The following is a 21660-nucleotide window of genomic DNA, read 5'->3' on the forward strand; positions in this document are numbered from 1 at the left end:
CATCAGCACACAACCTGTGTGCTGGAAGTTCACAGCATGTGTTTCCATAGCTGAGCAGCTCCTGTAGGTGAAATGTGTTCATGGCCTAGTATGTTTTTTTCCATATAGTGTATAAGGAGTTACAATCTTTAATTCCAGGAATTATTCCTGCTACATTTCCCCAGAGTATTCAATGAATTGGGGAAAAAAGTTCATTCAGATACATTTTGATCTGTTGATCTGATACATTTAACTGAATAATATAGTGAATAGAGCTGTTAAATAAAAATAAAAGGACAGAAGGATAAAGTTGTGCAAAATTTTAATTTAAATACCTTAAAACTGTACTGAAACACAGTTATTGACTAATTTAGTTAATTTTCACCACTGGGAAATGTTAAAACATGGGAGAATCAGATGAGAAATACTATCAAGGCAAGTCAAATCATAATCAGGAATCGTCCATCTGCAACACATTTAGGTTCAGAGAGAGAAGCTAAAACATGTTTTCATGCTTAGTGCAAGAATACTTTCCCAGGTTGGACCATAAAGATCTGAATCAAACAGGTAAGGGTTTTTATGCCTCTATCAGAACAACAAACACAAAAGAAATTCACAACCTTTAGATTAGTTGAGGATCTGCTCACTGCAGAGCTCAAATAGTTCCCAGGCGGCAGTCTGCATCTTTAGGTTGGTGGAAAGTAAACATGCTTGAGTTGCAAGTTACTATATTCCTGTAGCATTTCAAAGTCAAATGAAATAAGGCTTTGATGAAAATGTGAATCTATTAAAGGCAAATTTGTGTGCACTGACCCAACAGACTAATACCTGAAATCACCCCTTGATGACCTGCATGGATTCACTGTCACTGTGTGCACTGAGCTAGTGAAAATTTGTTGAGAAGGAAATCTAAGGGGTATGACATTGAGAACACTAGACAGGTAGGTTTGATTTTGTGTCATCTCACTGACGTGATTTAAACAAAATGAGACTCTGCAGAGCTCGGTCTTTTGTGTGTATATATATATATATATATATATACATATATGTATATATATATATATATATATATATATATATATATATATATATATATATATATATATATATGTGTGTGTGTGTGTGTGTGTGTGTGTGTGTGTGTGTGTGTGTGTGTGTGTATCTATATTTATGTTATTGCAGGCTCTCCTTGTATTGCACTGCATGGTGTATAACTGTGTTTTATAGGAACAGAGCGTTAAACACACGGTATGTTCACACCTATTTCAAGATATACTTGTATTGTGGAAATACGTATTTACTGGCAGGGTTGAACTCAGCAGGGGTGCCGAGAAATATACTCTGCAGACAAAGAACTTTGTAGTCCAAACGAGGTGTCTTGATTGCAATACAATAGCCCTCATCAGGGAAACAGAAAGTCTGCAGATCCAACAGCTGGCCTTACTATTTATAGCTCTGGGAGGGAGTTATTATTTTCACAGTTATGCTGTAGATTGCCTGAGAGCTTAAAATTCACATAAATGTATTTCTGCAGTTGTATTTGCTAAAAGGCGTTGATTTACAGGTATTCGGAGCCAGAAAAGTCACCTTGATATCCCCTGCTACACTAAATATTTGCTAGTCACAAACTGTTATTTGTGTCATGATGTGTATGAGTTGTGCAGATTATACTGAGGGCAGGTCTGAAAGATGAATCCAATCACAAAATGTTCCCTTTTCTATTTAATTTATCTGATTAAGCCAACAGGTTCACTTTTGAACACCTAAATGCTCCGCATGTGATTGCATCTCCATCTAGTGGGCAAGGTGTGAACTGCTGACTGATTCCAGTAGTTTATACAATGAAGTCTCCCGCAGGATGCTTCCTGTTTTTTTTCTTACTTTGCAATAGTTAAAAGAAAACAAACATAAAAAAATGCAAAACAGTACTTTCAATATTTATTTTAGTTTGTTGCATATTCAGTTAAATATTACTTTTAGTTTAGTTCAGTTTGAACTATTCCAACACATCATTTTCATGCACTGAGCTGAGAGTTCTGGTGAATTTTTATGCACTAAATTAATTTTTTGGATGAATTTTGCTGGTGAAAAAGCCAAATGCATATGCACATTGCTACAGGATGTTATGAAAAACACCAGAACTATGCACCAAGCAAGAGTTCAGCACATCATCTGCAGCTGTTAGGTATTATAATTTGTTTTCAATGAATTACTCTCAGTATTTCTTGTTAAATAATGTAATTGCCAAGTCAACACACATGAAGATGTTACTTATTTTGTTTTCATCTAGGTGTAACTTAAGCTTTGTTTAAAACAAACAAATAAAAGATATGCATGTTGGATGGGAAAAAAATAGGAATAATAAAATTCAAATAGACCCTGAGATGTAAAGTATATCTGAGAATCCACCAAAGGTCAGGGCACTAGAAATACTAAGAAATACTAAGTCACAAACCATGGTCAGACTAAGTACTTTAAGTACTAGGTATTATTTTGAGTTTAGATCATTACTGTAGAGCTCTGAGGTTCTTCCAGACCTGATTTGGAGGGACCTGCCCTGAGCCTAACTTCCTTCAAGACTCTTTTCCTTCCTAAAGGAGAAAGCTTATTTATAAGTTAGATGGCACTCATGTTAAATTAAAGTTCTGTGTGGTTCAGAGGATCATGCAGTTATTCAGTTGGGTCACTAAACACCAGCACCCATGAGAAATGGGAAGAAGAGGAGAGGGAGATACTTTGTCTTGCAACAGGCTGCTTTTGTTTATTTTGTCCGGGGACATAATCTGTCAGTATTATCTGTCCAAGATCCGAGTTGTGTCCAAGTACACAATATATTTAGTTTTTAGTTTTTCTTTTTTTAGTTTAGGTTTTATTCAAAAAAAAAATGTTGTTGTTGTTGTTCTTTTAATATAATAGCAGGATGGCTGATTTAAGAAGTTCATAAGAGGTAATACAACTTTGCTGTGTTAACTCACAGCAGGTTTAAGCTAGCTTTCATATTTGTCTAAAATCGACTTTTTATTTTTAATTTTATTTTCACTCCGAGTTTTAATTTGCTTTTAGTCCCCTGAAATAACCTGTCTCAGTGCTGCCCTCCATTGGCGGTTTCTATGTAAAAAAAAATAAATAAATAAATAAAATCTTTGGTTACCCCTGACTACACTACCCATAGTGCACCATGGTATGCGTCCGTTACTGTGATTGGTCCCGGTTGGTTAGAGACGTTGTTGAACTGCAGGTCGGAGAGAAAGAGCAAACAGGGGACCTCGGAGTTGCCAAATGGTTGAACTATGGCTGCTCCTGTTAGCATGTGCTGCCGTCTGTTTGACAGAAACGGCGCTTTGACACGTGTTAGGAAACTGTTTGCACGGCGCGTGAACAGAAGCATTGCGCGGAGCTGTTCCGGTGCTACGCACGAGGAAAATGAAGTTGAACTCACAGACTCGACTATAGCTGGTTCCAACTTCAAAACCAGGGCAACACAGGTAAGTCAGCCTCCAAAACAGTGACACAAGCCGGGCCTGCAGCTAAGATTGTCCTGTCTGTGTTGAGTCGCAGGCTGGGTTTAAGGAGTAAAGGTGAGAAGCTGGTTCAGTTTATAACCTCATTGTTCAGGGCCCAGGAAACACTAAACTAAGGAATAAATATTAAACCAAATGGTTATCCATGTGATATAAAAGGGGGGTCATGGGGGTGTATTTTTGGCGTGATTGTGAGAACCAATCAGAGAGGGAGAAACAACACCTCACCTGCCTTACGTTTGTCACTGCTTTGTAGTTTTACATACTTGATATCATGTGATAAGATAGATGTAATAGCCAGCATGTTACAAGTAGGGAAAGAATTGTTATAAACTATATATGCTATAAACTAATAAAAACACTGATTATTGAAAAGCCTAACTACTAGAACCACCATAAAGAGATTATCTAAGAGTTGCAAATGTCTGTCTGAGGTATATATAGTCACAGTCACTGTCTGATCGCCAGAACGGTGATTTCTAATCTTTTGTTGAGATTTTGTTCCAGGCTCTGAGCGTACAGTCTAAACTGTGATGCAAACAGATGATAAAACTCTAACATGCTTTTTCTGAATCAGTCCTTTGCAGGCATTAGTTCAGCAGGTGTTTCTGAGAGTCTGTTACGCAGGTTGGTTGAAAGTAAAAGTAATAGTTGTGCTTTAGATGATACAGATTTTTAATCTTTTGGAGATCTTTTGGACCGTTTGGAGTCCTTAAGTACAAACAGTTTAAGAGGGTGTTATTGAGATAGAGAGTCTACTTCTTAAAATATTTTTTCTGCCTCATACATACATACGTACTCTATCCATGTGCTTGATAATCAGAGATGATTAACAGAGCAGGCATGCTCCTGAATGTCCACTTGTCAAATAACAGAGTAGCATTCATTGTTGATCTTCTTGCTGTGTCTCTCTGGGTTGCAGGCACATGTTACATCAGTGAGTATAATAATTATGATAGGGCAATAATAGGGAAGAATTGAGTAAAGTGTGCATAAGTGGCTTTTATATGAAGCTTTTTACCTTAAGAAATACAATGAAGGGACTTGGGAAGGTCTAAAAAGATCAGTGGAGTTAAATGATCGGCCTGTTCATTAACAGAGTGTCTCCGAGCAACTGCTGAGTCACTGGTTTGCTTTTATACTGATAACTTTTGACATAACCGCAGGTGCTCATGAGTGATGGGCAAAGGTCAGGAGCTGGGACACAGATTTGGCTTCAGCTGACGTTATTGTGTCTCTGGCATGATGGGAGTCAGGAAACAAGGCATATTTATCAGATCATTACCAGAGGTGCTGTTGTGTTTGATGCAAAATAAGCCAGGGTGTATAGTTTGATCGGTGTCTATTCCCGGTTCTTTTCCTCCCCAGAAGAGGCTCAGGGACGACAGCATACTCCCCTTTTCAGCATTCTTGACTGACAACTTTGGCCGCAGGCACAACTACCTACGAATCTCCCTCACAGAGAAATGCAACTTCCGCTGTGAGTAAATGTTTATTTTCTGTGGTTCTTATCAAGAAACGTTACATACGTTGTTACATTCCCAGCCCACTAGTGGAGCAACATTGTTAGACCAAGTTAACCATCGTAATTAGTAAACCTTTCACAGAAGTGCGCTAAAATGCCCAAATTCTGCTGACCTACTGGAGAAAGTAAAAGTTTTTCTTTCCTCCACAGAAGAGTTTTTGGTTTGTCCCCTTGTTCCCTTTTATTTCGTTGTGTTACTACAGTTTTTATCGTAGTGAAAGAAGGAATTCTTGCTAATGTAGGCTAAAGTACATCTTTCATCTTTCTCATTTCTAGGTCAGTACTGCATGCCAGAGGAGGGGGTGAAGCTCACACCACGGGGCCAGCTGCTATCCACCTCGGAGGTGCTGACCCTGGCTCGCCTCTTCGTCCAAGAGGGGGTGGACAAGATCCGCCTCACTGGAGGGGAGCCGCTCATCAGACCTGATGTGCTCCATATTATCAGTAAGAAACAAGGAGAAAATAGTTTGTGCACGCTTTTTTTTTTTTTTTTTTTTCAATAATAAAACAACTTGGAAGCTGTTTTGAGTCATTTCACACTTTTTTAACACTTGGGATCAGCTTGTAGCAAACATGAACTTGCTTTCTTCAGTTTACCGTATGACTAAAATGATGTAGTGACACTGTTTTCAGAGGAGCAAGTCAGCATTGGCAACCAGGCGATGGATGATTCATGTGCTAACCCTGCTGACTTGACTGCAGCTGAAGTGAAGAGAAGCAATTTTGCATGCATGCCTTCAGTTTAAGGGTTTCTGTGGAAGGGGAAATGATTTGTTACACCGCAGTTGTGTTTTTGGTCTAATGACGTATTATTGCATCATTTGAATTTTACAGCCTGATTTTAAATTGAGCTTTGTAAGTGAAGCTTCTGCAGCAAGAAAAAGCCTGTCGTGAATGAATGAGGGTGTGTGGCAGGACTAGTGGGTCAGGTCTCTTTTAGAAAGAGGACCACTGATTGCCAGTAGCTGTGTGTGAGGCTCATGAGACTTCATGCATCCCTTGGATTTGGTTGCACTAGTTATTTCAGGAAGCAAGAGGATCACTTGAAAGAACGGAATATAATTTATTGAAGTGCGGAGTTTGACTAATAAATGATTTGCTGACATTGGTAGGAAGAAATACACAACAGTACTGCTGATGGAGACTGCAGTTAGAGACTTTGATGAGGCACATTGAGCATCCAGAATAAAGGTGGAGATGAGGAGGAGGCAGAGCACATGAATGAGAGTCTGAAATGACTGAATAGCACTGAGATTTAAAGCTCAAGGAACAGAGGCTGAAAGGCTCACAGGAGGAGGGTGAAAAAGCTGCAGTGAAGGTGGTTGTGTTGTTTTTGTTGGCTCACGGAACCGCTGATGTGGCGTGTACAGTTATAAACAGGATCCACAAAGACCTACTGGTTACAAGTAATGGTAGTTGCCTAGGTTTACTGGATGGGTTTTTTTCTCATACATGAGAGATATCAGTACAATTAAAGATCAAACTAATTTAAAGCAATTATTAGAAATTCAAATAATCTTAAATTATTCCTTTAAATGTTTACCAGGTAAATAAAACTGATGAAACAGTCCGTTCTCAACTTTCAGAAGGTAAAAGCCCTTCTTGACCTAAAGGATGAAGTTCTATAGACTTCTGTGGACAGACTGACAGGATATAATGTTATGTAATTTAACAGCAGGCAAGAATATTACTGGATCAGATGACAGAATTGAGAAAAAGAGAGACTGAATATTACTGTATGGTATATGAATATGTCACATTAAAATTAAATAGTGGGGCATTTCAATACAAACAGTTGCACTGTGGTGCTGTGTGTGTTTGTGAGTACATTCTGCATTATCTTTGCCTAATGTCAAAATGACCGGAGTAACTGTACTAGTTATGGCTAATAAAGACTTTAATAACCCATAAAGTTGTTTAAAGAAGTCTTTTTCATTGACAGGCATTCAAGTAAGAAAACATGAACTCACAGTGGCACCATGCGCTGCATAGTAACAGATAAAGATATCCACTTTACATGCTATAATGATTGATTTATGTATGGATAAACCCATCTGTTATAATCTATAATATAAAGTTCACTCATTGCATTCATCAGTTTTCTCTCATTCTGTCTTGCTTTCCATTTCTACTCTGCTTGCTACAGCTCAGCTCAGAAAGTTGGAGGGCCTCAAGACTATCGCCGTGACAACCAATGGCATGAACTTGGCTCGGCTTTTGCCAAACCTTAAAGAGGCCGGCTTGGACCTGATCAACATCAGCCTGGATTCATTAGTTCCTGCCAAATTTGAGTTTATTGTCAGACGGAAAGGTATGGAAGCGTCGTCAGTATATCAATGTCAGCTGTGTGAGACATATGATCAAAACGCCAATAGTGTGCGTAGATTGAGGAGGGGAAAAAAGCGACATCACGAGGCTATAGCTGATTGACGCGGTAGTTTAGGAGTGTATAACCACAGTGTCTTGTGTGCCACAGTGCCACAAGTGTCTTGTGTCAAAACAGGAGGACCGATGGTCAGTGAGATATTTTCTAAATCCCTGCGTCTTTAGAAGATATGAAGAAGATTGAGATCTGGTGAAGATGGAGGCCATTTGAGTATAATGAACTCATTGTGATGTTCAAGATGCCAGTTTTACATGATTTGAGCTTTGTGACGTGGTGTGTTATCCTGCTGGAAGCAGCGGTCAGAAGATGGGTGATATCACTGTCACTGTGGTGATAAAGTGATGGGTACTGAGCAACCGTACTCGGACAGGCTGTAGTGTTTAAATAATGCTCACTTGGCACTAACTGGCTCAAAGTGTGCCCAGATGATTGGTTGATTGACTGGCTTCAGATGAAATTAAACACTGTGTGGCTAAAATCTCACTGTCTTTATATATGAAACTGTTCCTGTATTTAGTGTTTCTCTAGTTCAGCTTTTTCTTCTAGTGTATGGTAGGCATAAATCAGTGTAGTTTTTGTTGTGGGTCCATCCCACAAGCTTAGGGAAGCAGGCTGTAAGCTGTAAACACTGCAGGTGACAGCAGGGCAGAGCTATGGGTGGTTGGCTCGTGAAAGGCAGACACAGATGGACTAACTGAGATGAAGACATGAAGAAGAGGGGAGAAAAGAAAACTGGCTTTACAGCACCTGCCTTCTTGTGTTTGTAATAATAGAAGTTGCTGTTGAAATCTTGTTTCTTTTCTTTATTCAGTACAAATTGCAGTTATGCAAACTGTAAATAAAACATAAGCTTCACATCCTACAGAAAGATCCTGCCTTGATTTAATGGTTTTGAGCAAGTGAAAACAAATAATGACTCTGACCTTGACAGTCTGCTTTTAAAAAGCTTGAGCTTCTGTGGAGGGATTACATGTTTGTATATCAGTGGTTTGTGGTGAATTATGGACATTAAAAGGTGGAGGAGAACAGACAAGGCCGAGCTTTTCGTGTGGAAACACCCCTCATTTCAGAAACCATAAAGCTTAGTTCTGATCTTTATTTTTGTTGTGTGATTGAGTGCATTTTTATTTCTCAAAACCTGCCTCCAATCACACACCATTCTCAACTTTAGTTGTAGTTTAATAACATACAATTTAAAGAAACTTTACTATTATTATTTATTAGTAGCATTACTAATGCACCTAATGTAAAATGTTAATCATAGTCACATTCAATTGTCTACTTGCCTTTTCCAGGGTTTCACAAAGTAATGGAGGGCATTGAAAAGGCCATTGAATTGGGCTACAGTCCTGTGAAGGTATTTGTTCATTTTCATTCATTATTAAGTCTCTGTTATGGAAAATATCCCCACTACGATTCAATGTCTTCCTTTTTGTTACTGTTTAACATTTTTGCCGTTTATATGTAAGTATTAAAATGGGTAAGATTTAATTGCAGGACAAGTGTTTCACAGTTGCAGAAATGTAGCAAATTAAAATGCCGAGCGCCCTAAAACTCTCAGATAATCGGCTAATATCAGTGAGAGACAACAATAAAATCACGGTTAGGAAAGGTGAATTCCCTGTGATGACTTTCATATGGTGTTTTTGGATAATGCGTCAGAGTGAAAGCCTGGAACTGGAGAACAACAAGGGGCTGAGGATGGAGCCTTGGGGTCCGGCATTTTTAATTATCTAAGATCAATCATACGGTGGCCCTGAGAAGTCAAACGCACTGGAACCTAAGCAAGTAAAAGCTGATCAAGAAGTGCTGTGGTTCAGACCTCAGCCTTGTGTCAGTGAAGGACCTTCATTTGTAGATCTTTAAGCATCAAATGAGTCACATTAAATCTGCTCGATAGTTAAAATAAAACATGATGCTGTTTTAAACTTTCACATTATTTATCAACTGTTTAAGAAGGCAAGAAAACGCTTATGTGGACAGGTCTCCTTTTGAAAAATTTAGACTTTAAAAATATAGCGAATTATTCCAGTCATTAACATCACTGGATGAATTGTCATGTATATTTCGTCAAAGTCTTATAAGGCTGTTATTATTGCGTTACATAATAAAACATTGGCCCACACATCTTCAGTAAGTCGTTTCCTCTAGGTTGTTACATAACCAGCTTGTTAGGAAAATAATGGCTCAGTAATCAGTGGCTTATTGTTGTTCACTTCTCTCCGTAGATCAACTGCGTGGTCATGCGAGGCCTGAATGAGGATGAGCTGCTTGATTTTGCAGCACTGACAGAGAAGAAGCCTCTGGAGGTGCGCTTTATAGAATACATGCCCTTCGATGGTAAGTACTCACGCCCCCTGAAGAGTTTAAAATGCTCGTGCAAACGTTTTAAACATCCATTGTTTAAACCCACACTGCCTGGTTCGTCTCCTCTCTGCAGGCAACAAGTGGAACTTTAAGAAGATGGTGAGCTACCAGGAGATGCTGGACCGCATCAGGCAGAAGTGGCCCGACCTGGAGATGCTTCAAGCTGGACAGACAGACACCGCCAAGGTCAGTGTCTCCAACTGTACTAAATTACTTTGGAGATGAAACACTGACAAAGATGGTTGATTAATTATTATATTTATACTGAAAAATAAAAAGTCATGTTTCTTGTGTTCCTCTGCGCATTTTCTCCGACACATCCGAGTCCCTCTGATCAAATAGAGCTGCAGGATTTTTCTGTATTTCTGCTTAAAACATCATCAGATTATAACTAAGATTATAACTAAAAAGCAAAAAAGAAGACAACCCAATTAAACACATTAAAATAAAACATCACAGTGAACAAAGTTTCAGGTGTCAGAGTCAAATCAAGCACTTTTTGTCACTGGTTGTAAAATTTGGAAGTATATTTCACACTTTTTTCCCTGTTCTGAAACAGACATTTAAAGTCCCAGGCTTCAAAGGTCAGCTGGGCTTCATCACCTCCATGTCTGACCATTTCTGTGGCTCCTGCAATCGCTTACGCATCACGGCAGACGGCAACCTAAAGGTAAAGCTGATAAAGCTTTAAAGCTGTTCATGAGGTCTGTTATTGTCCTATTGCACAAATGACCATGTATGCATGTGTGCACTTATAGATGGGTGGAGCTTGTGGGAGGCAGGTTGTGGAGCAAAAAGGGTGGTTTGTGATTTGTTAATAAGTAACAGAATCTTTTGCTGTTACTTGAGTTTTTCATAATTTTGATGAGAATCTTATTGTTTTTATACATTTTTCTTAACCTTCATGTATCAGTGTCCCTTTTTCTTCACCATTAAGGTCCTTCGATTCTCATTCTGGTCATTCCCTTTGTTTTTGAGACAAATTTTTTAACTAATTAACATCAACATACACTAAAGGTGTAGAGGAGGCTGCATACACTTCACTCTGAAACACTGATTTCAGTGGTTTGTGCCAAGCAACAGGATACAAGCACAATTACAGAGCTCTTGCAGGCGCTACGGTCAAAGTTCAGCAGAATGTAACTTTGACCACTGTGAGCTGTGATGACTGCCTGTCTACCCAATAGGAAGATGGCATCTCTTTCTATTTGTAAGGTCAGCTACAGGCCATCTCTGCCTTCAGCTGAATATGGCAGAAGATAGTATCTTCTATTAGCCACAGTCAGCTACAGACCAAAGTAGAGGAAATGTTGATTATGATGCATTTGAATTCATTAAATTATACAACATTTGTTTGGGTTTGTATCAAGACCAATGTAATAGACTGAGTATTTCTTCACCTCTCACCTCTTTTATATCCCCACGTGTTATATTCCACTACAGCATGTCATTGAATTGTGTCTAATCTCTCCCTTAGTCTGTTTTGTCCTGATTTATTTCTGCTCTCTTTCTGTTTTATCTTCTCTTTCTTCTTCTCTCTTTCCCCTTACCCCAGAACCGGTCACAGCAGCAGATGGCTGCCTCTCCCTGACCCTGTTTAAAAGGAAGTTTTACCTTCCGGTCATCTCAAAAGCGCTTCAACAATCACTTGATTGTTGAGGTTTTCTCTAAGAATACTGTCGAGTCTTTACCTTACAGAATAAAGCACGCTATTGCTGCCGTTAGCTTAATAAAAATAAACCTGAATTGAATTTTAGTGGGTTATTCTCCCACTATCTCTACAGATCTATTATTAAGTTCTTAAGCAATTTTTGATATTAAAGTGAACTTTTTACACACAGACTCCAGGGAGCCATTTAGTTAATATCTGTTTGGTGTCTAATCTTGGATTTGGACTGCATTGCATTTGTGAATACAGCTTTTCACTCTTTCCTGTCCATCTCCTCTCTCAGGTGTGTTTGTTTGGTAACTCAGAGGTCTCTCTCAGAGATGTCTTACGCTCTGGTGCGTCCGATGAAGAGCTGCTGCAAATTATTGGTGCCGCTGTGGGCCGGAAGAAGAAACAGCATGCAGGTAGAAATCAATACATCATACAGTTTTATGATTATGCACACAGATTGTTGTAATATTTGTAATTTATCCCTCTTTTCTCTTCAGGCATGTTCAGTATTTCTCAGATGAAGAACAGGCCTATGATCCTCATTGGTGGGTGACACAGCTGTACGTACAAAGACCTCTTTTGTGTTTCTTTAATGTTTTGTATTAGGATCGGAACAAATCCACATCCATGCACTTCCCTTCTTAAAGATCAGGGAATGTTGAATCAGAAAGAGTCTGGAGCTATGGCTGAACTTCACACTGGCTGCAACCACTTCTAAAACACTAGTTGGCAGCTCAGCAAAGTAGTTATGTCAGTATTCTTGACTCATTTATTTTATGTTTCAAATGTTTTCCAGCAGGTACCACATCTCAGACGTTCCTGCCAAAGCTACAAGACAGCAAGAGGGCTTTCCCCATCAGTTCCCAGCTTAAAAATGACACGTTCCTCTCTCCAGCAACAACTCATCATTTAGGCAGCAGGAAAGTCTTGAATAGAGAGGATTGTTTGTGCCTTTCAGACTCCACTAACTTAACACAGGAAGCCAGTGTTTGCTGCTCTGGAACCTTAATGAGTGGGGGTACCCATGTTAAGATGCATATCAACACAGAAAAACCTAACCACAATGAAGTAGCATCCCTTCCCTCTGCAGAGATTGGTAATTATCACATTAGTTGTCACACTAAGACTGAATGTTTCAGGACACGCACAAATGTCACAAGCTATGTTAATGAAGTCGGTCTCAGGAACGCACGAGCCCGGAGTCCTAATGTTCTGACGAGCCACGTGCCCAGGACCCCAGGAGCACCTGTTTTTTGCACACTGCTGATAGATGCCAAAATAAATCAGAGAAACCACCCTGTTAGATTCTGCCACAGTCAAAATTCCAGCGAGGACGCCAGTTGTAAAGAGTCTGAGAGCAACCAGACAACAGATCTCAAAGCTCAGCTGACACATACAGACGCCCAGGGCCGAGCCACCATGGTGGATGTGGGGGGGAAACTTCCCACATGTCGAACAGCCATAGCCTGCGCCACCGTTAGCTTAGGCCCCACCGCCTTCCGCCTGCTTCGAGATAACCAGCTGGCCAAGGGCGACGCCTTGACTGTGGCGCAGTTGGCTGGCATCATGGCTTCGAAGCAGACCTCCACCCTCATCCCCCTCTGCCACCCTTTACCCTTAGACCACACCTCCGTCACATTTCACCTCGATGAGCTTCTTAACGCCGTCATCATCACAGCGACATGTCGTACCACGGGCAGGACGGGAGTGGAGATGGAGGCTCTGACCGCCGCTTCTGTAACAGCGCTCACCGTCTACGATATGTGTAAGGCGGTGAGCCATGACATCATCATCACGGATATAAAACTGGTCAGTAAGACAGGCGGGAAAAAGGACTTTCATCGTCATTCAAAACAGGAAGAATGAGATCAAAGACTGCACTATGGTTTTCCACAAATTACACTTTGTGCCATCAATGAAAAACACATCCTGTTGGGCAGTTATCCCTCCTACTCTGAATCATTTTGTCTAATATGTAATTTACTGAAGTTTCATCAATATTTTCAGTGTCACTAATTCCTGTTTTTCCCTCTAGAGGGTGCACAAGTATTACATTTATAGTCCTCCCTGGAGGTTTTTGGAGTGAAGAAGAAACTGATTGCAGATGGCACTGATGATGTGCTTTTAAATTTTAAAGAATTTCATTTATGAAACTTGAAAACTGAACATGAACAAAAGAACAGAGCAGCAAACGTTTCAGTGCATATTCCAGTCAGACCCATACTCGCTTGCTCTTTTTCTTAACTTGCTTTTTATTGCAGTGACTAACACTACCACTATGATTGTTTTAACCTTGCATTTTTTTTTAGATAATTAGAATATGAAATGTTAGTTTTGATGTTTTTCTACCTACCTCTGTAGTGCACTGCAAACTAGATTTGTACTACATGAAAGTAGAGGATGCTAGTAAAATAAACGTATCAAATGACTGATAACACAAATAACCCGTTACACAGTACGTGAACCCATTATTGCTCAGTGTGTTGTTTAAGTCTGTGTTCCTGTAACTTCCCTCCACTTTTGTGCTGTCTGTACCAGCTGTTTTCTCTTGTTTTTGAAGATTATGATTTTTATTGGTTGCATTAACTGTGCATTCACTTCATATCATCACACATCTCTCTTTTTTTAAATGAAGTATGGCATGTTTTGTGTTCATTTCCCCCTCAGAGAATGGCAGTGTTCTCCGGTTATATCATAACGTTCGTGCACTGGATATAACAATGAGTAATGTGAGGCTTCACAGGGTGGTTCCACTCTGGTTACAACACACAGCTTGTTCCACTATGTTTTTCAGATAATTAAAGAAACACTAAAAGGGACAGTCCTGGTATTTTTGGCCTTAAAGTCATGTTTCACAGCTTAAAAAATTAAAATTAATTAAAAAAATTAATGCCTTACTGCTTATTAACAATAATTGCAGGTTTAGAAGGACTAACTAAAATGAAGGAGTCTGGGTTCTCTGACTGCATAGATATCAAAGCTCATCTTGTACATGGCTTGGTACCCAATCTCGGGTTGAGTGGTCGTCCTGGCTCCCCCTTGCCGTAGCATGTATGTTGTATCTCGTCAATCTCAAGCTCATTCCCTTCTTCCGAATGTTGGAACACTGCAGCTACAATTACTATTTCGCCGTCAATATGGATGAAAATCCCATCATCCTATTCACGTAGCAGCTTGCTATTTTTGTCTCTTGCCCACCGAGTCTCTGGTTCCTCAACACCTGACGTGGACCTTGTTGGAGTTCTCTCTCTGCGGTAGGCTTGGTTAGCAAGGACCTATACTGGATACAAACAGCGCAGGTGAAAATCAAACCTGCAACTCCTATTCCAAAGGCATGTAGTCTTACCGCTACACTATCCAGCTGCTTTTATTTCTCTTTTAATTTCTGTTTATTCATATATACATATATATTGTAACAGGGAGACTGTATGAAATAAGATCTGCCTAAATAAAATGGCCTATGTTACATTTCAAGTAGAAAAGATGTGTGATAAAGGTAGGCCTAGCCTGCCTCCAAACAGCTGAGAAAGAGGGAAGGCAAAATTGACACAACACACAGACAAGAGATTATAGTAGTGTAGAGACTAGAGTAGTGGTTAGACTACATGCCTTCGGCACAGAAGATCACAAGTTTGATTCCCACCTGGGATATCTGTATCCAGTTGAGGGTGCCAAGGCAAGGCTAGGCTAGACCTCCCACGCCCCCACGCTAAGGGATCAACAAGGTCAGTCTCAGGTGTTGAGGAACCAGGGGCACCCTGACAAGAAGACAGGTACAAAAATAAATGCTACGGCAAGGGGGAGCCAGGACGCCAGGTCAGGGGGGGAGATATCATCACCCCCGTATACTATGGACGATACCATTAGGACAACTACGGAGACTAACAAGCTGATCTACAATATGGTAGTATCAGTGAGATGCTTGGCCACAAAATATAGATGCGCTTGTCATGTTGCCTGCCGGTTTGCCATTCTGGGTCAGCTCTTCATATTGGATGAATGCCATGAGCATTGCATTCATCTCCCAGTATTGTTCAGTCTCCAGCCTTGGTGGTACTGTTGACACCTTGGCTGGCTCTGCCTTCAAGCTCTCTGGTGTAGTCGTTGCTTGGCGGTCTTCATGTATGAATAGGTTCCTGTATTTCTGTAACCTCCCTCCTCTAGCCTTCTTCTCCATGGACAGTACTGTAGCCAAGCATCTCACCAATTACTGCTGTCTCAATAATGGTGGCTGCAGACTGTAGTGCCACATCAACATCTAGCACACCCAATATGGGGGTGGGGGGGATGGTATCTACCCCCTGACCTGGCGTCCTGGCTCCCCCTTGCCGTAGCATTTATTTTGTACCACTCTTCTCATTAGGGTGCCTTGGTTCCTCAACACCTGAAGTGGACCTTGTTGGTCGCGGGGGAAATCTAGTCTAGCCTAGCCTAAGGACTCTTACTGGATACAGATACCCCAGGTGGGAATCAAACTTAGGATCCTCTGCTCCAAAGGCGTGTAGTCTACCCACTACTCTAGTCTCTACACTACTATAATCTCTTGTCTGTGTTGTGTCAATTTTGCCTTCCCTCTTTCTCAGCTGTTTGGAGGCAGGCCTACCTTTATCACACATCTTTTCTATTTTTAATGTAACATATGCCATTTTATTTAGGCAGATCTTATTTCATACACTCTCCCTGTTACAATATATATCAGTATATGTGTGTGTAAATATGAATAAACAGAAATAAAAGCAGCTGGATAGTGTAGCGGTAAAACTACATGCCTTTGGAATAGGAGTTGCAGGTTTGATTCTCACCTGCGCTGTTTGTATCTAGTAAAGGTCCTCGCTAACCAAGCCCAACACAGAGAAAGAACTCCAACAAGGTCCACATCAGGTGTTGAGGAACCAGAGACTCGGTGGGCAAGAGATGAAAATAGCGAGCTGCTACGTGAATAGGATGATGGAATTTTTCATCCATAACTGTGTATATGCAATGAGGTCTCCAGATGACTTTATGTTTCTGTAAGTCTTGGTAACACACGCCCTTTTTTTAGTATTAAATAACTCGTCAAAAACAACCATATCACAATGATTAATATAAGAGCAAACCTCACACTTTGCCCCCCAAAATTTGTACCTGTCATCTGTTTCAGTGAGAGGTGATCATCAGTCTTTTTGAAATGTAATTCACCATGCCATCATTTTATACAACACGTTCTGCTCTGCTCTGAAATAACTCGAGAAATGGGTTGAATATTGGTTCAAACACGCAGCTTATGCAGAATGTTTTTACAATTTAATTCCAGCACCAGTAACCAAAGCTGAAACTAAGAACTAAGATCAATCAGGGTAAAAACCAAACATTCATCAGCATCAGCGGTTAAAAATGGAACATTTGTTACCTTAAATAATTTCACTTTTTCATAATGAGAGGCACAAACTGGGGTTTGCAGAGTGCTTTGGAAAATGTTTTGGTTGTAGTTTAGTTGCAGTCCAATAGCCTCTTGTAACTTGGCTCCAGTTAAGGAAGATATAGGCAGGCTGTGACCTGTGCATAAATAAAGTAACATACAAATAACCATTTCCTGGATGGAGCCACTTTATTTGTTCATCACTAGAGCCAAATACTTTCCTCAGGATGATGTAGATGCACAGAGAGTATTCATTAAGCTCACAATTTAGGATTTAAATCATCCATCCATCTTCTTAAGACACTTGGCCACTTCATTCCTACATCCCATCAGAACATTAAGCTCATTGGAACAAGTTAATTTGAAAACCACAGACATTTTTCAGAAATTTGATTTGAATGGCTGCCACTAAACTCAAAATGAATACAAGCATCTCCTCATCATCCTCCTATAAGCAGTTGATCCAAACGCTTGACATTACCAATGAGAGTGAAGGAAAGAAAAAACAATCTGTTGTAAGGGACAAAAGTTTATTGTAACCCTACAAAAGACACAGGGTGAGAAAAAAAATACAAAACCGAAACAAAATAAATGAAAAACAAACCAAAAGAAAAGCTCCTCGTTCTCATACAAGTGTCAGAACTATCCATCATACACGGACCACAGTTTAATGATTCTGATTTTTAATATAACATTTGTCGTAATGCGTTGTGTACATACAAAATATAGCAAACTAAATAAGGCAAATAAATAGAGGTACAATTTACAGGAAAATGGAACATTCCTCATGTTTTCATCTTTTTTTTAAATCTTAACTCAAACATCAACAACCGTGTACAAAATGCTTTTTTTAATTTCTCCAACTGTACATCTTTCAGGTGGAGGATACGTTTTTCTTTTTCTTCCAAACATTAAAAATACTGACTCCTCACAATTATACAAGCTCGAAGAATGGGTGCAACTTTTCTCAGGCAGTACAGGCTGTGGTTTAACAGGTGTGTTTCAGTTTGCAAGCAGTTTTCTACGAAAGGAGAAACAATTCACACTTTGTGCACCCGTCTTTAGGCATGCAGCTCAACGCCATGTAATGACAGAAATGTGGTATTGACATAAAATACCCCACCCACAACCGCCCCCAATCCCTCTTTTTAAATTTTTTTCTCCAGACTCACCAAACCAGGAGACAGGACCTGCTCTGTACCACAGTCGCCTCCTAGTTTCCCCACAAATCCCATCTCTGCCATTCAACAGACTCTTAAAGTGTTCCAAGCGGCCCAGCCGGAGTACTCAGCCTCACTTTCCTCCCTTTCCTATAAACACCATCTTTAATTTCTTCTTCTTTTAAATTTTTTATTTTTATTTTGCACCACACTTTCGTTGCACCCTTCGTTTCTTGAGGGACCTCAGCCCTCGCTGCAAATGGAAATGTCCCATCATCAAAGTGCATTGAAACAAGCTACTCATTTCCATCTTTACACTCAAAAAAAAAAAAAAAAAAAAAAAAAATCATCAGCCAGTCAATGGCCAAATAGACATCCAACCATGTAACAACACAAAGGTTTTAATACTGACAATACCCCTCAGGAAATAGTCTGCACTACAACATGGGTTAAAGCTCTGAATGAAGGGTTTAAAGAATCTGATGAAGTATAACTCAAAAAGGGTCAGAGGCTAGAAAACAAAAGGACTAAAATATACACAAGATGCTAGTTTAAGGAGAGGAAATCATGTAATATCCTCTTTTTAAATTTTAAAAGTGTCTGAAAGTTTTAAGTGATTTTGGTTCACTGGTTAATCTCTGGGATACAATTCCTGTCTCACGTCATGTTTTTTTAACCTCACGGCAGCTCCTCTCTGCTTCAGAGGGGGGAAATGAAGAAAATGAACTATAAGTGTGGAAGAACTCATAAAAGGAAGTGAGTGAGTTTAGCTGTGCACAGGTAACACATAACCCCAAACCTTTCTGAGGAAACATTTAAGTGCACCTGCTGAAGTTATTTGGGAGATACTGGATAGAGCTGTTTTTGACAGGTTGTGAGGTCAGTGAAGTGCACTATACTCGGCCACAAGATGGCGCCATATCCCTACCAAATTCTGTAAGTTTGCTTTGGAAGCCACAAATACAAACGTGAAAACAGGATGAGAGGCACTTAAAACTGAACGTTTACACAACCAAGAACAGAAAAACTCCAGAAAGGACAAACTGGGGAAGTTGCCGTTAGAAATACAAACATGGTGGGTCGAGATCTCTCTTCTGACTCTGAATGAATGTGATGGTTAACATGTAAATGTATTCTTGATGTTGACTTTACACCCCACGATTAGAGCCCTCTCTGTGGGAACACATTCTGCAGCAAAGCTAAAGCCAAAACCAAACCAACACAGTGTCCAAAACTGCAATTCCTTTAATGGCCACTGGAGGCTAGCTCCAAAAGTGAGTCAATCTCCATAAGACTCCCATGTTAAAATGACCAGCTTAAAGCAAAAATAAACATAATTTTGGTCTTTTTAGCCACTTTCTTACTTTATAACAATTTTGTTTGTGTAACTCCCCCATTTAAACATTATTAAAAGTTAAACATATAATTACTATCAGGTCCGTGGCCTCTTTTACTGACAGATGTCTGGCAGGCTTCATCTCCGGAAACTGAAGTCATTGATTGGTGTCTGGTTAATTGCATACAGACTATCTGTGCTCCAGTTTTGGTAACTAGTTAAATTCTAGGTACTTTACCTGTATGTTACTTAGCAGACACAGATAACTGCTAATTAAAGCAAATGTTAACTAAAAAATTAGCACTCCACCCTCTCATCCAAATATGGTCACTTCTGGTACAAAAAATAAAAAACAAAAAACCCCCAAAAAGAACAAAACAAAATGAAAAACAAAAACAAGACGGCTTTATAATGGGACTTCAAAAACCAATGAGTGACATCATAGTGGCTACATCCATCTTTTAATACAGTCTATGTGCACTGCTATATATATATATTTTTTAAAAGAATCAGATGTTAATACTGATTACACTGCAGCCTCACTCCTACTGCTCTGAATATTTCAAATACCTTTATAAAAAAGGAGGTTGGCTTCCCTTTGTGGGCCTGATTTGACTGACTTGATTGACAAACTGGAGAAAAAGATGAAAGCACAAATTCTTTTCTACGACGTGCTCTGATGTTTTTTTCCTGTGTGTGTCCCACCTACCCTCTTTAAGTGCTTTGTTGTACCCTGACATGACAATGAGAGACTCGTCACATGGTGCGGTGTAACTCTACCATCTCTACCATGGAAAATCAGAAAATAAAAATAAAAAAGCAGAGAGATGCTGAACAGAGTGAGAATTTAACCTTACTGCAGAGCGAGGGTGATGTTGTAAAGAAACTGCAGCTTGTGCCTTTAAATGAATTCATGGCATTCCTTCATTATGTTAGTTACAGATAATCTGACAACATAGAGGACGCTGTCATTGGCTTGTGGACTTCTGAGTGTAAAGTTTTCAGAAAAGCTGCAGTGCAAACAAGACGTACAGATGTGAAAAGGGTGAGCGATTACCTCTTTTTTTTCCTTTTTCTTTTTTTACATAAAGCACAAAATGTATAGAAATTCACTTCAACGCCAACTTGCAACACCAACAAATAATGCATTGCGTGTACAAAAATCCCAAAACATAAAAAAAGACCTCTTTGCAATTAGCTTGTCTGCATCTAAATATAAATATATATCAACGCCTAATTGCAGTATGTTTTGTATTAATACATTTACATTAGTTTCCTCTTTCCTTTGGCACTGTTAATGCCAGAACGATGTTGGTCAGAGTGAAGGTGAGGCCTGACCCATGTGGCACAGTCATGTTTTAAATCAGGTGGATCGGGCTGAGAAGTTTCCTTGAGAAGAGCTGAGCACATCGGGATGGACACGTCCTTCCCGGAGAATGTTGGTATGAATCTGGATCCTTCTTCACTCTTTCAGAAGCCTACAAATCATTCTGGGACGTGTCGACTTGACTTTCTGTGGTTGAGAAGTCTCTTTTCTGGGGAACACCTGATGGTCGAGGTTATTGTTTAGTTCCCGTCAGCTTCTTCTTTCCAAATCTGCCTGGAGATGCTTCATAGTCCTTTTACCAATCCTTTGTCTTTGCCTCGTGACTATATACAGTGTGACTGTCCGATCCCAGTGTCCTGTGTGCTTTAAAGCCCAATAGTTAAATGACAGGGCTTTTTCAGCACCGGAGAGCTTGCAGAGGATGTGTGAATGGGGGAGAAAAGTGAAAAAGACTGGGGTGATAGACAGTGAGAGCCTTGAGCACAGTGTTAAAGGATATGGTCAAATGACATGGGCTAATGTGTCACAGTGGTGTGTCCACTTGTCCATCCTGGTAACATCCAGAACAGACGGAGTGGAAATAGCTTTACAAGACCAATCAGAGGAGAGCGCTGCATCCTTCAACACGGCTCGGCCGTTCTTGCATGTCCAATCCAGCCGTTATTTACATCCTCTCCAATGTCAGCGGTCACTGTCCCACAACCTGGACTAAAGGTGTTAAAAGCTCAACGCAATGGCAGATTTTAGGCGTTTTTTTTTTTCTTCCTGTTCCCTGACCTAGTAGTTAACCTTGGTGACGGTTCGTTCCCGGCCACCACCCTCCGTCAGCTGATTGACGGAGCGTTTGCGATTTCGCTTGAACTTGTTCAGGTCTTTGTCGAAGACCTCGCCGGAGCGCAAAGCTGAAACCAGGTCGTCAAACTCCCCGCCGACCTCTTCCGTGGTGCCGCTCTTTTTGGCCCGTCGTTCCCGCTCCCGTTGATCCTTAAGCTGGAGAGGAA

The 21660-nt window shown here is 40.1% G+C and overlaps 2 protein-coding genes across 10 annotated transcripts in view; one reads left to right on the plus strand and one right to left on the minus strand.

Moving 5' to 3' along the window:
• Positions 1-3170: 3170 nt before the first annotated feature.
• On the plus strand, positions 3171-14257 carry mocs1 (molybdenum cofactor synthesis 1). 5 transcript variants are annotated; one of them, XM_031733433.2, is made up of 11 exons: positions 3171-3464; positions 4869-4980; positions 5302-5469; positions 7172-7336; positions 8707-8768; positions 9640-9751; positions 9852-9964; positions 10338-10448; positions 11731-11851; positions 11936-11983; positions 12235-14257. In XM_031733433.2, exons 1-11 carry the CDS (start codon positions 3270-3272, stop codon positions 13302-13304), a joined length of 2277 nt encoding a protein of 758 aa, XP_031589293.1. In that variant the 5' UTR covers positions 3171-3269; the 3' UTR covers positions 13305-14257. The 5 variants fall into 5 exon arrangements, with proteins under 5 accessions (XP_031589293.1, XP_031589294.1, XP_039459531.1 ...); XM_031733434.2 differs by having other exon boundaries at positions 12238-14257; XM_039603597.1 differs by having other exon boundaries at positions 4872-4980.
• Positions 14258-17353: 3096 nt separating this feature from the next.
• Positions 17354-21660, minus strand: part of daam2 (dishevelled associated activator of morphogenesis 2) — a 110995-nt gene continuing 106688 nt past the window's right edge. For 3 of the 5 annotated variants that reach the window (XM_039603454.1, XM_039603452.1, XM_039603453.1), the window contains exon 26: positions 17354-21649. In XM_039603454.1, coding sequence (XP_039459388.1) covers positions 21437-21649 — 213 coding nt within the window. In that variant the 3' untranslated portion in view covers positions 17354-21436. The remainder of the gene's footprint in view (positions 21650-21660) is intronic. The other 2 variants (XM_039603455.1, XM_039603456.1) reach the window with 1 other exon arrangement.

This window comes from Oreochromis aureus, linkage group 19 (genome assembly GCF_013358895.1).
Source record: "Oreochromis aureus strain Israel breed Guangdong linkage group 19, ZZ_aureus, whole genome shotgun sequence".
In the NCBI taxonomy this organism is placed as follows: Eukaryota; Metazoa; Chordata; class Actinopteri; order Cichliformes; family Cichlidae; genus Oreochromis; species Oreochromis aureus.

Coding starts and splice junctions, on each gene's coding strand:
- mocs1 (XM_031733433.2), top strand. CDS start 3,270: ATGGCTGCTCCTGTTAGCATGTGCTGCCGTCTGTTTGACAGAAACGGC. Junction 5,470..7,171: donor TGATGTGCTCCATATTATCA/GTAAGAAACAAG, acceptor TGCTTGCTACAG/CTCAGCTCAGAAAGTTGGAG. Junction 11,984..12,234: donor CAGGCCTATGATCCTCATTG/GTGGGTGACACA, acceptor AATGTTTTCCAG/CAGGTACCACATCTCAGACG.